The sequence below is a fragment of the Pipra filicauda genome, unplaced genomic scaffold (assembly GCF_003945595.2).
Source record: "Pipra filicauda isolate LSUMZ 115617 unplaced genomic scaffold, ASM394559v2 scaffold88_size2543281_pilon, whole genome shotgun sequence".
Taxonomy (NCBI): domain Eukaryota; kingdom Metazoa; phylum Chordata; class Aves; order Passeriformes; family Pipridae; genus Pipra; species Pipra filicauda.
Genome location: NW_024105075.1, coordinates 1,626,141 through 1,640,898, shown reverse-complemented (window position 1 = coordinate 1,640,898; position 14,758 = coordinate 1,626,141). Strand labels below are relative to the sequence as shown.

Below are 14,758 nucleotides of genomic sequence, written 5' to 3'. Positions count from 1 at the left end.
ACTATACAAATGATGTCTGTCTGATGTCTGTCCTGCTCCCATGCTAGTTCATTAATAGCTTCATTGTAATTTTGTCACCTCTCTTCTAACTTGCTAATTTTTTCAGGTCTGTTTCTATGAGACTGTTGAGTTAACCTCAAAAGTTGGTGCTTGCTTGCCTACCTGTACCTTGTACCTCACTGGTGCTGTGGATGTTTAGTCTGTTTTAATTTCGAAGGTCCTCCAAATTCTCCTAAGTAGTCTAACTCCTGGTTTTCAAAGTCAGTGCTTCTTTGTAGGCTTCCTCCGGGTTTTCTCCCTCACCCTGACAAGTCTGCCTGTACAGACAGGAGTAGATGCGCTCATGGGCTCAATAGCGGTTCCTGCAACTCCGTTCTTTATTCAGCAGTAAGTGAAGGCTGCGTGACTTTTTTTTTTTCTGCTCCCCCTTGCCTTTCCTTTCTCATAGCCACGAAACAAACGTGTCCCTGGTGCCTCCGCTCCTCGAGAATCCTAGCGAGAACTGTGCCCTTTTTAGGCTGGACAGGCTCTTCTGTCTGGTTTTATCCGCTTTTAAACTTGCGGAGCCCCGTTGTTCTACGGGTTGTATATTCCTTGGTCCCCAGCGGCCCTCAGCACCTCACCGCCGGCGGCGCGGGGCGGCCACGCTCGTTCTTCGGCTCCTGCGGGGCTGCTGCCGCCTCGGCTACGGGTTCGGGAACGAGCACCCGCGCTCCGGGCACCGCACCGCCGTCCCCGGGTACCCGAGCGCGGCGGGGCGAGGTGGGGGCGGGCAGGACGGGGGGGCTGGAGGCCGCCCCCAGCCCTGCCCCGGTGCCCGCCTCGGGCGCTCCGAGCGACCGCTGCCGGCGGGAGCTCCGGAGCCGGCCGGGGCTGTCGGCAGCAGCCTCCGGTGCGGCACTCGCGGGGTTGGACTCTGGCGAAGGGACTGCGGGATATGCCACGAGGCCATGGGAAAGCGGCTCGGGAAACTTCCCTGCCAGGAGCAGCGAGCAAGTGTCCGGCAGCTGCCTGTTGCAGCTGGTGAAAGTTGTTTCGGTTCACACCGGCTCTGGGTGTTTGGGAGCTCCGGGAAGGTGAAGGACACGACGGCGAGCCGAGGGCTGCAGTGATGGCACGGCAGGAACACGGCTGCAGTCGCTTCTCTTTATTTCTGTTGAAGGAGGGTGGTGGTTTGCCAGTTCATTTTGGGCGTTTTGTGAAATTTGATAATGAATCCCTTGTGTGTCTCTATGTAACAGACCATGTAACAAAGGACCATTTCTTCGTAAATATGGAGGGCGATTGTAAGTATGAATCTGTTTTCTTGGAGGTTTTGACTGCTCCTGTCCTTGCAGGCGTTTTGGATGTCTTGCCAGAAGAGCTGCATCTGGAGTATTACAACTGCAGAGCAAAGAATATCATTGGGAATTACGTAAGAATTTTAAAAATGCTGACTGGTGTGGACACCATGAGATAGGGCTTGTTACTGTTTTTCAGGTTGCCAACTCTTGACTCACTTAGCTCCCAACTCTAGGAGATTATCAGAATGCCAAAATATCCTTCAATTCTGGTATACCAAATAGAGTACTGAAACAGCTGCTGGTCTGTATGCTCTGCCATAATGTCCTCTTTCTGCCTGAGATCCCTCGCTCAAATTGTCCCATCTGATCTTACTCCTTATATAAAGTCAAAGAAGTTGACTTAAGGGCAATAGTAGGAGCATTTAGAGGAATTCTCTGTTAATAACAAAAATCTCAGCTTCTTGCCTTGAAGTTTCAGGAAAGCAAAAACCGGTTTTCTTGGCTTAATGAAGTTTCTTTTTTAATTCTGGATATCTTTTTTCAGTTCAGTTGTCAGATCACTCTTCTTTTGTTTTTAAGTCTTCAGTAATAAAGACATGCTTTTCTTTTCCCCCTTTTTAGATAAATGCTGTTAGTTGTACAATGGAAAAATCGTCTGCTTCAGTTGAAAGCTTTAAATGCATCTACAAAAGCAATTTGGTAAGTGTTGAGGAAAGGCAAAATGTTCCTCTTGTCACCTTTGAATGAATTAATTTACGCTGATGTTAATTTCAGTTACAAAAGGCCTCTGAGATATAGCTAATTGTGATGTGTCACCTGGGTATATACTCTCGAATCCTGAGATCAGGGAATTGCAGGCAGGTATTACAGACCCCTTTAGTTCACTGAGGAAAAGAGCCAATCAGGACAATTCCATGTTAGCAAGGCAGCAGCTGGATCCCAGCTTTGAAATATTTTCATTGCAAACCACATGAAAGGGGCCAGAGCTTAGCGCAGGAAACTGGATGTGCCAAGGAGAGAGAAGAGTCAAAGCAGTGCCCTAGATAGAGTCACAAAGCACAAGATGAAACAATAAGAGATGAGAACGAGAGCAGCAAGAGGTGATCAAGTCATTGACTGACAGGAAGAAATCTGTAGATTTTAACAGATTTGCATTTCTGGAGTGCTTTTCCAGAAAAGAGTGTGTAGAGACTGAAAGCATTTTGTTCATAACTGCAAGAGCATGTGATCGTGATGAAAGTGATCCGTGTCAGACTGGGCAGCTCTATTTTTGCCTCAGGTATTTACTGAAAGACAGTTCCCTGTTTTGGAATCTAGTGTTCACTTACGTCTTTGGAATTTTTTCAGCTCTCTGCTTTCAAGAACATGGGCACCCAGCCATCACCTGCCTTTGGACTGGGAGGACAGCAAACATCAAGCTTCTGCCTCACCTTCAAGTGGTGCTTTGTTTTGACAGACTGCCAGTGGCTGTCCAGTGCCTCTGGACATCACGTCACCTCAGCGTCTGCTGCAGTCACCAACACCACCGCCTCAGAGAAGTTATTTACACCCAAGAGCGAATTATCAGCTGAAGAGTGGCAACAGTTTGAAGCAAAGGAGTTCACCATTGGAAAGATTCCTCTTAAGCCACCCCCATTAGAACTTTTAAATGCTTATGACCTTTTAAATTTATTCAGAAGTAACATGTTTTGAAATCAAATCAAAGGCTTCCATTTTGTTACTTTTTGTCTCCTCTCTCAAGTCTCTTCTGCAGGAATAAACCCCCAGTTATAAACATTGGAACACTGTATTTTTGTCATTTCTTGGTTGTTTTGGATGGACTTTTTACATCTAAGAAATTAAGTGTTGAAACTAAAATAGAATGATCCTTTCTATATGCTATCCTGTGAAATTCTGGGCAAAAACTGTATGAAAAAGAATGTTTCAGACGGGTATGCACAGCCTATTCTTGAGTTGGTTTATTATCTCCAGTTGTACACTCCATGACTACACTCCATGTAGGTATGGCTGCAAAGGTTTTTCTCCTGTTGTTAGATTTAGTAACATTCAAGTTACCCAAGTCCTCTACCCTAAGGCCCAGACCTTCAATAGTTACACGACTCCACTGGTAAACATACATCATTTGGAAATGGAACAATAATTTAGGGGTTACAGAGGTAGTGCTGGGCTGAAGGTTGGACTGGATGATCCCAAAGGTCTCTTCCAGTCTTGGTGATTCTATGATTCCATAGCCATGGGCCATACATTCCTTCGTCTCCCTGTAAAGATACAGCACACAAATATTTTACCACGCGGGCTCTGTGGGAAAGGGGCTTATGTGAGCAAGGTGCGATTACAGCCGACGGGAGGGTATTTTACTGTGCCAAGGACTACGGGTTTGCACAAAGCTCCACTCAAATCCTACTTTGGCTCTGGCAGCAGCCTGTCGGTGTGTTATCCCCCGGTCCGACCGGACCCGTGCCGCCATCCCCGCTCCGGCCGCAGACCCCGCTCCCAGCACGCGGGCGCAGCGGCGGCGCTCGTGCCGGCGCTCGCTCCTCCCGGCGCGCGCCTGGCACGTCAGAGCGGCGGCGACGGCGGGGCGGCCATGGGCGTGTGCCAGTTCTTCCTGCGGGGGTACTGCCGCTTCGGGGAACGCTGCTGGAACGAGCACCCCCGCGGCGCCGGCCGCCCCGGGGGCCCCGCACCGCCCTCACAAGGTACTCTCAGCGCAGCGGGCCGGGCCGGGCCGGGCCGGCTGGAGGCGGCCCCCGGCCGGCAGGAGCTCCGGAGCCGGGCGGGCCGGGCCCGGGAGTCTCGGCAGCAGCCTCTGGTTTGGCACGCACGGGGTTGGGCTCTGGCGAAGAGTCTGGAGCACAAGTCCTGTGAGGAGAGACCGAGGGAGCTGAGGGTGTTTAGCCTGGAGAGAAGGACGCCTAGGAGAGACCTTATCACTCTCTACAAGTACTTGAAAGGATGTTGTAGCCAGGTGGGAGTCAGTCTCTTCTTCAGGCGATCAGCAACAGGACAAGAGGGTACAGTCTTAAACTGTGCCAGGGACTGTGTAGGTTGAGCATTAGGAAGAATTTCTTCACAGAAAGGGTGATTAGACATTGTAATGGGCTGCCCTGGGAGGTGGTGGAGTCACCGTCCTTGGAGGTTTTTAAGGAGAGACTGGCCGTGGCACTTAGTGCCATGGTCTAGTTGACATGGTGGTGTTGGTCATAGGTTGGACTCGATGACCTCAGAGGTCTTTTCCACCCTACTTGATTCTGTGATTCTTGGACCGTGGGATGTGCCACAAGGCCACGGGAAAGCAGCTCAGGAAACTTTCCTGCCAAGAGTAGTGAGCAAGTTTCCAGTAGCCTTATGTTGTGGCCAGTGAAGGCTGTTTCCATTCTCATTGGCTCTGTGTGTCTGGGAGCTTTGGAAAGGCAAGTGATGCAACCGGGAGTTGAGAGCAACAGTGATGGCAGGAACACGGCTGCAGTTGCTTGTCCTTATTCCTGCTGAAGGAGGGTCGGAGTTTGTAACACACACGCACAGATGTGTTTAAGGTCTCAGAACGGAACTCTGGAGCTCTCTGTGCTGCAGCAGAGCAGGAGGCAGGAGCTCCTAATGTAAACACATGGTGAGTTAATTTTTTTTCTGCTAGGGTAGTTTCTTCGTGAAATGACCTCAACAAAACTGAAACAGTCTCTTTCTGGGATGCCACGTATTATTGGCACGGTGATCTGGTTGAAGGTGTCTCTGCTCATTATGGTACAGGAGAGGTCAGACTAGATGATTTTTAAAGGTGCCTTCCAACCCAAACTATTCCGTGGTTCCACGTGAGGAGAAGGAGTTCCCATTTACCTCTGACTCCTGAACTACCATGCGTAACTCACTAGGTAAAGCTCACAAAATAATGAGGTTAATTCATTAGGAAAAAACTGCATTTTCATTTTAAACTTCTTATTGCCACCATAAGACTGGTTATACTTACAGTTTTTGTTGGTGCTCTTTGTTTCATATCTTAATGATTAAAAATTTCTGTTGTTTGCTTTCTTTGTTTTTTTATTTGGAAGTTACTAGTGGAAGAGGAGGAGGATGGGGTTCCTCTAACCAGAGATACAGCAGTGTTATCCAGCCATCTACCTTCAAGTCTGATACATGGGGTGGCAGCAGAGATCATGGAAGAGGATTCTTTGGCTCCTCTGACTTTGGATCATCAGGCGGCGGCAGCAGAAATGCAGACTTCTCACAGAACAGGTTCTCGGCATTAGCGAACAGTCAGAGTGTTGCTGATGGCTCTAAAGATGAAGAGGAGAGACTTCTGTAAGTTATACTCCTGTCTTACTGAAGGCATTTAGAATGAGCAGTTTAAAAGCTTACTAACTTCCTAGAGATAATGCAGAGAACAGTATCATGAGGAGGAAGCTGGGACATGTAGAAAGAACAATAGAGAACACGACTTCATTTGGTTCTCTGGAATGATGCTGGCATGGGAAGGAAGCAATCCGTGTCTGGGACCTGAGCTGGGCAGCTAAACAGCTGTGATACTAGTAAGATGGTATGGTATTTAAGTTGTGAGCAGGAGGATAAAGGAATAAAACAAATATTTCAGTACTTGAAAATAAAGGGTCAGAGCGCCTTTGGGAAAATGAATTATTTGACTTGGTTTTCCAGACAAGACGACAAATTTTTCTACCAACAGCAAAACTATTGAAACCTGGTTTCACATAGACATGTGTTACAGTCAGTTGAGAGTGACCAGCAGATTCAAGGTGATTACAGGGCATGTGCTAAGAAGCAGCAAGCAATGTGATTTCCCAAAGAAAAAAGGTTTTGGAACCACTTTCCATTACTTTTTTTAAGATTTTGACTGTTTAGGGAAACACTTTGTTTTCATGGTAGCAGGTATTGATTTTGACTTTGGACAGAAACCAGGCAATTGTTTCTGGTGGTTTTGTTTTGACCATGTAATTTCACCTTCATCTGTGGTTTTGCTTTGTTTTGTAGAGAATGTGTAGTGAAAGACATGGAAATTTGGGAATCTTCTGGACAATGGATATTTTCATCTTACTCACCAATGAAAGAAAAGCTGAATGTCTCAGGTAGGTAATGTTTTTAGTATTGTTGCGTACTGCTGCTATTTAGGATGTTTCTGTGACTTGCCTACACTGTTGTACCTCTGTGGAACCATTTGCAAGGTGATGATTTGCCTTGTGATACAACAGAAAGGAATATGAGATTAATGCAAATTAATTTTGGATGTTCACACCTCTGAAGTTCTGTAATGGATCTTTTTTGTGTCTCTGACTGTGACTGACTTAGGACAGACAAAGTACCAAGGCCCATTTCTTCATAACTATGGAGGGTGATTGTAAATATGAATGTGTTTTCTTGGAGGTTTTTGAGGTACTCCTGTCCTTGCAGGCTTTTCGGATGTCTCACCAGAAGAACTGCGTCTGGAGTATTATGACAGCAGAGCAAAGAATATGATTGGGAATTATGTAAGTATTTAAACAATACCGGTGTGGACACTCTTTAGGACAGGACTTGTTACTATTCTTCAAATGGCAGCTCTTGACTCATTGAGCTCCCAACTCGAGGAGATTATCAGAATGCCAAAATATTTTTCAATTGCCGTGCACCAAATAGAATGCAAAAATACCTGCTGGACACTCCTTGACTTAATCTTGTCCCTGCTCTTGTGTATTATTTGTAGAAGTTACTGGAATGCTGTCTCAAAAATTTAATATCTCCTATGCTATTAGTCAGTTTGATTAATATAGCTGGTTATCTAGTGCTTTAAATAGAAGACTGGGAAACTTTATTTTCCCTTATTCTTTTACATGCCTTTATTGCAGGGAACTAATGATGAAAATAGCAGATACCTCTTTTTTAGAAATATATATATTCCTTTGGAAGTAACACATACGTTTTTATATAAAATATCTCTCAATGTATGTGTATTGTTCCTTCCTCATAGTCCTGTCAATATCAAGGAAGCTAGCAGAGTTTAATGTTGTGCCAAGAAGAAAATTAGGCTATTGGAAATTAGGCTGATGGCAAGTATAAACTAATTTAAGCTACATTTCACTCTTTCTTCTTGTTCTTGGTTCTGTGTTCCAGAAGAAATTGCTGTTGTCACCAGTCTGGCTTCATATGTTTAGATTTACCAGAATTGCATTTTCAGAGACAAGAGATACATAATTTTTTTAAATTTCAATTAAAATAATAAACCAAAATGATTAAACAATATGCTATGCCTGGCTATTAAAAAAAATAAATTATGGTCTCACCAAAGTAGTAAATGCAAGTTCACAAAACTCTCAGTGTATAGATGATAACTGTATGATACAGTTTTCTCACAAAATGTTTAAGTACAACATGTCTTTTCCATGTTTCTATTCTTAAACTGGGTCAAAATCTGAATTTTCTGGTCTGTTGTATAAGAGCAGATACCAAGCAACATGATCTTCCAGCATGTGAGTAGACACAAAAGAATTATTGATGTTTGTGTCGTAAGACTCTTTTGAAAAATTAAGGAATTTGTCTACAAAAAGATTATTCATTCCATTCTTAGAGGCATTTGTGACGTTCGGTGTTTTACTTTTTTCGGTTTTAAGGAAAATTCAATTAGACCAGGCATTGAATTAGATGTGTTGCTAAACTTAAATATAAATGTAGGAAATTCAAGTTTAAAATTCCCAAAAGGTTATTTGAAGACTTGGCAGTTTCTTGTTTAATACTAAATCACAGTTATCAAGACAGAGATGCTATTTACTGCTGCACTGTTCTGTGCAGTTATCTAATGGAACGTGTTAATGTCATCAAAACTGAATATTTCAGGATGATACTATTAAAAAGTTCTGAATTACAGTGTTTTGAAAGTGGTTTTTTTTTTTCTGAAGATATGGAAAAATCTAAGGCAAATCTTAGGACTTGAGCTTATTGAGTGAGCGCATAAGTAGACAGGCCAGAAAACAAACAGAGATTGAAGAGTTTATTCTCATATATTTAAAACTTACATATCTTATGTCATTTGTTTCCTTTTTGAGTCTAATTCAGAAAGAGGTAGAACTTGAATTTAAAAAGCCCCAGAATTTTTCTTTTACTATTATCCCTATGTAAAGTACAAAGGTTGGTTTAAGGGCAGTAGTAAGAGAGTTTAAAGGAATTCTTTGCTAAAAACAAAGGTGTCAACTCCTCACCCTGAAGTTTCAAGAAAGCAAAAATCCTGTCTTGGCTTAATGAAGTTTCTTTTTTAATTCTGGATATCTTTTTTCAGTTCAGTTGCCAGATCACTCTTCTTTTGTTTTTAAGTCTTCAGTAATGAAAACATGCTTTTCTTTCCCCCTTTTTAGATAGATGCTGTCCAACAGTTAGCAGCACAATGGAAAAATCGTCTGCTTCAGTTGAAAGCTTTAAATTCATCGACAAAAGCAGCTCTGGTAAGTGTTAGGGAAAGGCAAAATGTTTCTGTTCTGTGCTAATGTTGACTCTTCCAAGACAGAATCAGCAGACTGGACTGGAATTGCCCTCCAGGCTGTTTTAGGATAAACAGAGTGTTTGGGTAATGCCAGAATGAGGAATTGAGAAATAGCTGGGAGGCATTTGAAGATAACATTTGAAGATAAAAAAAGTCATTGGTTCTGGAAAGGTGACAAACACTTCTGAATCGAGATGTTTTTTCAGAAGCAATTGCTTGAGTTAAAGCTAATAAGCAATAATGGGGGAGACAGGGGAAGTGGCTTTATTTAAGTGGAGTTTCCATGAAGTGCATTAAAGGTTAAGTAGCATGATCCCAGCCCTTGGTCTGTTCGATGCTGAAAGTGGAGAAGCAGGATTTGGGCTTTAGCACAGGAAACTGGATGTGTCAAGGAGAGAGAAGAGAGTGAGTCAAAGCAGTGCCCTAGATAGAGTCACAAAGCACAAGATGAAACAATAAGAGATGAGAACGAGAGCAGCAAGAGGTGATCAAGTCATTGACTGACAGGAAGAAATCTGTAGATTTTAACAGATTTGCATTTCTGGAGTGCTTTTCCAGAAAAGAGTGTGTAGAGACTGAAAGCATTTTGTTCATAACTGCAGGAGCATGTGATCGTGATGAAAGTGATCCGTGTCAGACTGGGCAGCTCTATTTTTGCCTCAGGTATTTACTGAAAGACAGTTCCCTGTTTTGGAATCTAGTGTTCACTTACGTCTTTGGAATTTTTTCAGCTCTCTGCTTTCAAGAACACGGGCACCCAACCATCACCTGCCTTTGGACTGGGAGGACAGCAAACATCAAGCTTTGGGCTCTCAAGTAAGTTCCTGCCCTAAGAACTAGCAGATACAAACGTTTTCTGGAGTTTCTCTGCTGCTGCATTTTTTGAAATGCAGCAGTGGTTTAATATGACTGGGGTACCCATTGTAATATTTTTTATCAATTCTGTACTTGCAGGCTTTCCTGTGAACAGCAGCAGTACCAGTGCCAGCAGTTTCTCTTTTAAAGCCAGTTCCAGCCTTATCAATTCCTCATCATCTGGAACCAGCCCTGCTGCTGGGGTCTCTTCTTCTGCTGGTAGTGCTCCTGCGTTTGGGGCGACGTCCTCTCCCAGCGCACCCCAACCTGCTGGGTTTGGCAGCCCAGCAGCTCCATCTGCAGCCTCCTTCTCCTTTAAAACAGCTGCAACAGCTGGTGGCTTTGGGACTTCTGGGTTTTCAGGCTTTGGCAGCGCTGCTGCTGTGAACTCTTCCAGCACCACCACTCCGCTCCCAGCCTTCGGAGCCTTTAATGCAGCCACAGCCACTTCTGCCTCACCTTCAAGTGGTGCTTTGTTTGGACAGACAGCCAGTGCCTCTGGACATCACGTCACCTCAGCGTCTGCTGCAGTCACCAACACCACCGCCTCAGAGAAGTTATTTACACCCAAGAGCGAATTATCAGCTGAAGAGTGGCAACAGTTTGAAGCAAAGGAGTTCACCATTGGAAAGATTCCTCTTAAGCCACCCCCATTAGAACTTTTAAATGCTTATGACCTTTTAAGTTTATTCAGAAATAACATGTTTTGAATCAAATTAAAGGCTTCCATTTTCTTACTTTTTGTCTCCTCTCTCAAGTCTCTTCTGCAGGAATAAACCCCCAGTTATAAACATTGGAACACTGTATTTTTGTCATTTCTTGGTTGTTTTGGATAGATGTTTTACATCTAAGAAATTAAGTGTTGAAATTAAAATGAAATGTTCCCTTCTATATGCTGTCCTGTGAAATTCTGGTGAAACTCTATATAAAAGGGCTGTGTCAAGAGAAAGAATATTTCAATCATGTATTCACAGCCTACAGCTAGAAGGAAACAGATGCACTGCAAGATTGGTTGTTGTTGGACAGCCTTGTCTTTTGCCTCTTCAAAGGGTCCGTGCAGCCTTGGACAGTTGTGTTTGGAGAGAGACGGAGGGCTCCTGTGTGGTCTGTATCATGCCAGATGCTTCTGTCCCCCAGGAGTCATTTCCCTGTGCCAGTTGATGCAATTCAGCTGTTGTGAGTAGTTGTGCCTGAGGTCACCATGCCTGTATGAATGTCACACAGCTGGGGGAGGACAGTCCTGAAAGCATTCATCCTGAAGAAAGAGCTTGTGGGTTGCTATTTTGACACCTCTGAGATGAAACTTTGCAAGCAGTTGCAAAACTGCCTTTCTGTGAACCTACGGAATTTTGTTGTCAGGTTCTCAAAACTTGATGGGTGCGCACATTAGCAGTACCTTTTCTGAAGTCATGATATTAAGGTATCCATTTTGTTACTAAGATACTCTAAAAGCAGGAGTCGGGAATCTTCCAGAGGATGTCCTAGACTCAGGGATAGTAAGATCTGGTGTTTTCACAAATGGGCTTCTGAGCATCTGAAAAAATGGCAGAGAGCAGTGTGATATGACTTACCTGGCAAGAGACAAGCTATATATTTGGCTGCAGAAGCAGAGATAAGGATAGGATGGAAAAGAAGGCAATAGTATTGCTCTAGGGGGCTCACCAAACTGCAGAAAATAGGCAACAATTTGTTAGACTGAAGAAATCTGCCCCAATATTTGCAATGTGTTTTTTCTTTTCCTGTTCATCCTGTTCTGCTTTTGGTATACTTGATTTCAAAGTAGGTTGCAAGTACAAAGGAGGCTAAATAATATCTTCCTTTTAGCTACAATCCTTTCATTTTTCTTAACTTCTCCTTTTTGCAACTGTTTTGCTGTTTGGTATATGGCTGCTCTCCAGAAAGTCATAATATTGTGGTCTGGCATATAAAAACACATATAGGGTGGCATCAAACTCACAGATGTCACTTACTGCACCTTGATTTAGAACGGGAAATATGAGGTGACTATCCAAGCAAAGATATGTAACATGTCCTGATTAGCAGAAAATCTTGGTCCGTGAAATAGGCTAGAACATTTAAGCTCCACATGATATTTTCAAGTACTTCCCTTGCTTTGATTTATGAGGATTTATGAGTCACTGAAATTCCTGGAGTGTGGTACAAACAACTAATTTGAAGAATGATTTGAAGTTTTTGTTTTCAAGAGATCATGGATTAATCCCCAGACAGTAGCACTTGAGACTGGCTGTATACAGGAGAAAAACCCTCCTCTGCCCCAGCTGAGGAGGCAACCCAGCATCTAACAAATGCTCTGCCCTTTTTCCTCCCAGTGATACTAGCAGCACTGTCATCTCAAAATGTGATTTAGCAGCTGAGAAGGAAAATAAAAAAAGCGAACCTCAGAGAGCATTACAATTATGTCTTAAGAGTTAAGCATCCCTGTAGCCATGTGCTCTGTAGTTTCACAACGTGCAGTGGCAAGTGGCATGGTAGCTTTACACTGAATGAAGGAAGATGGACTGCAAATAACCAACTGACTAGATTTAAGCCTCAGAGGATAAGCTAAGGGCATCAGCAACAATAAATTAACCAGAAGGCTGAGGAAAGAAGAGCTTTCACAAATGTGCCTGGGAGGGAAAGGAATATGAAAACCCTATTAATACAGGAGCACTGAAGGGAGATTGATAACTCTGAAATGGTGGAAATCTGTTTAAAAAATATTTGAAATGAGGGACAGTTGAAAATCAATGAGGATGTAATGTGGTAACTGATAAAAGCAAGTAAGAAAATATTTGTGAAATGTGAGCTTACTGCAGCACAGAAGAAGTCCAGGCAATTTGCTGTACTGGTCAGTAAGGGAATCAGCTAATGGAGTTACTACAGTTCTGGTAAGTGATATCACTTACTCAGGTAAGTGATAGAACACAAGGGATGTGATAGTAGACTGAGGAAATAAGATATATTAGTGAGCAGAAGTACTTTGTTGACAGTTACAAATAATTTGAGGAGATTATAAAGACAGATCATCTGGCTTTCAGTAAGGCATTTGATACAGGCATTTAGGAGGTGTCAGATGTTTATGTGACAGTGATTAGGGTTAGCAGTTAATCAGAAACATCTACAAGTGAGTGAACACTTTTTGTTTCTAGTCCACCTCCCGTGTCCTAATGCAGAGAATAGAGAGAAACTGGGCAATAGTGGAGGAAGAAAGCCACAGGTTGTACTTAGACAATTTAAGTAGATGCCTAATTATATTTGACCTAATAGAAGCCAGCAGCTGAAGGAAGAATCTGGACTACAAGTATTTAGAGAGACAGAGCAAACTGTAGAGTTGAAAGGTGCTGAGAGTAAGTGATATATGAAGTCCTGGTGGTTCAGATCAGTAAAATGTATTTTGAGCTGTAGGAATATCCGACAGCTGCAGTAACGCGCTTAGTTCTGAGCACGCAATTGCCGGAGACCTGCGAGATGACTAGAAGGAGATTCAGAAAGCAAGCAAAGCCATTGGAAATGAGAATTTAGGAGGGAACTTAAGAGCTGAATAAGCTCTGCTTGGTGAAAGCAGAGACTGTGATATGGAACGACTGTCTTATTGAAAGGGTGCCCTCTCAGGAAGGAGGAAACAGGACTTTTTGAGGCATTGTAGTAACCAGAATATTGCGCTACTTCACAGAAGTCTTAGACAGGAAGTTTTCCACCTGGGAAAGTCCTTTTCTACCTCTGTTAAGATCTAGCCAAGCCAAAAATAAAACACTAGAATCAAATCCCTACCTGTCAGGATTAACAGTTCATGTTCTCAGAGATGCAGCAGTCAGAAGAAGTAGATCTGATCCCTTCCCTTTGAACCAAAATACACCAACACTTTTGCAGAGAGTGACCATTTGGGGCAGGGAGCTGTGTGTGCCTGCCATCTCTCCTGAGAATGATTTAGGGGGCTGTCCATAAAGCAGGACCCTCTTTCCACTGAGTTTAAAGAGGCAGATTAGCTCTCTAATACTGGGAGTGAATATGCCTCCTGGTCTTGAAACTCACACTTGCCTTGAAACTCTCACTTGCAATTGCCTGGTTTTCCTGTTAAGAATAGCTAAGTAGAAAAAAAAAAACAACCAGAGAGTTGTTCATAGCAGCTCCGCCTTAGGCAATATGTTTGTTTAATCTGCAGTGCTGTTGCAAATTTTCGATATTGTCTGCAGAATAAAACTAGGCACCTTCTTACAACACAGTGTCACACAACAGGCTCCTGGAAAAGAACAAAAACAGGTCTTAAAATGGAGGGAAGAAGAGCAAGAACAACAAGATGACAATGTCAGCAGGCTGATCAGCATTTTTGTTCGGGTACGCGGATTGCTTTGTCTTTCCTTCACAGCCAGTAGGGTTTGTTCTTACCATGTCGCATGAGAGACATAAGAAACAAGTTTTATGCCTTTCCTTTTCTAGTAAGCAGATCTGTTATATTGCTAGTTGCATATTAGTCATCAGAGAAGCAATCTGGTATTTCAAAATACCTGTTGTACCTGAATTTCTGTTTTGCTATGGCAGTGGGTTTTTAGCAAACTAAATGCTGTTTAGTCAACATCAAGTAAGGCTTCTGCAAGTCTTCCACAGAGCCTTATCTTTGCAAATCACATGAAATATGCCCGTTGCATATGCCCCACAATTAATTAGATTAGGTCTAATTATACAAAATAAATCCACCCTTCTGTGTGAATGAAATGAGCAACATTTGCAGGTGTGCATGTAAAACCACGTCACGTCACTTTTAAACGAAGACTAATGAGGTACAGTTTTGATCTCTGATAGCTTTGCTTTTCTGTCTACCCAGTTCTGTTGTTGTTTTTCTCAGTCTCACAAGCATCTGTGCAGCACTGGCTTGTAATGCACTCTGGTTTTAGAGCACTCTTTATAGGCACATGAGATTTTGTTGTTGTAGTTTACCTCTGCAAGTGTGGGCTTCTCTTGAAGTATCTGTAATGTTGAAATAGAACTAAAATAAGATAAAACTGAAATAGCAGTTTGTAACCATGGGTTGCATTACAAAAAAATAAAAAATAAATTAAAAAAAGAAAAGCCTGGTATCACTTACTATTTCTGTATGATAAATGGACAAAAGATGAGGTGGAGAAGAACCCTCTGTATTCAGTATACATAAATTCTTTGGGCAGAA

General features: G+C 43.0%; 2 protein-coding genes and 1 long non-coding RNA gene across 3 annotated transcripts; 2 read left to right on the top strand and 1 right to left on the bottom strand.

Moving 5' to 3' along the window:
- The first annotated feature begins 1,094 nt into the window (after nt 1-1,094).
- Nucleotides 1,095-3,065, top strand: LOC113996942 (nucleoporin NUP42-like). The gene is made up of 3 exons (XM_027738367.2): nt 1,095-1,414; nt 1,905-1,982; nt 2,631-3,065. The coding sequence occupies exons 1-3, from the start codon at nt 1,112-1,114 to the stop codon at nt 2,973-2,975; spliced, it is 726 nt and encodes a 241-aa protein (XP_027594168.1). The 5' UTR covers nt 1,095-1,111; the 3' UTR covers nt 2,976-3,065.
- Nucleotides 3,066-3,226: 161 nt separating this feature from the next.
- Nucleotides 3,227-3,776, bottom strand: LOC120325226. Its single transcript, XR_005567123.1, has 2 exons — nt 3,688-3,776; nt 3,227-3,541 (listed from the first exon to the last, which is right to left on the bottom strand). It is a non-coding gene; the product is annotated as an uncharacterized LOC120325226 (long non-coding RNA).
- An 87-nt stretch (nt 3,777-3,863) lies between these two features.
- Nucleotides 3,864-10,400, top strand: LOC113996941 (nucleoporin NUP42-like). The gene is made up of 7 exons (XM_027738366.2): nt 3,864-3,982; nt 5,330-5,579; nt 6,264-6,358; nt 6,681-6,757; nt 8,615-8,701; nt 9,471-9,555; nt 9,694-10,400. The coding sequence occupies exons 1-7, from the start codon at nt 3,871-3,873 to the stop codon at nt 10,302-10,304; spliced, it is 1,317 nt and encodes a 438-aa protein (XP_027594167.1). The 5' UTR covers nt 3,864-3,870; the 3' UTR covers nt 10,305-10,400.
- The last annotated feature ends 4,358 nt before the right edge of the window (nt 10,401-14,758 follow it).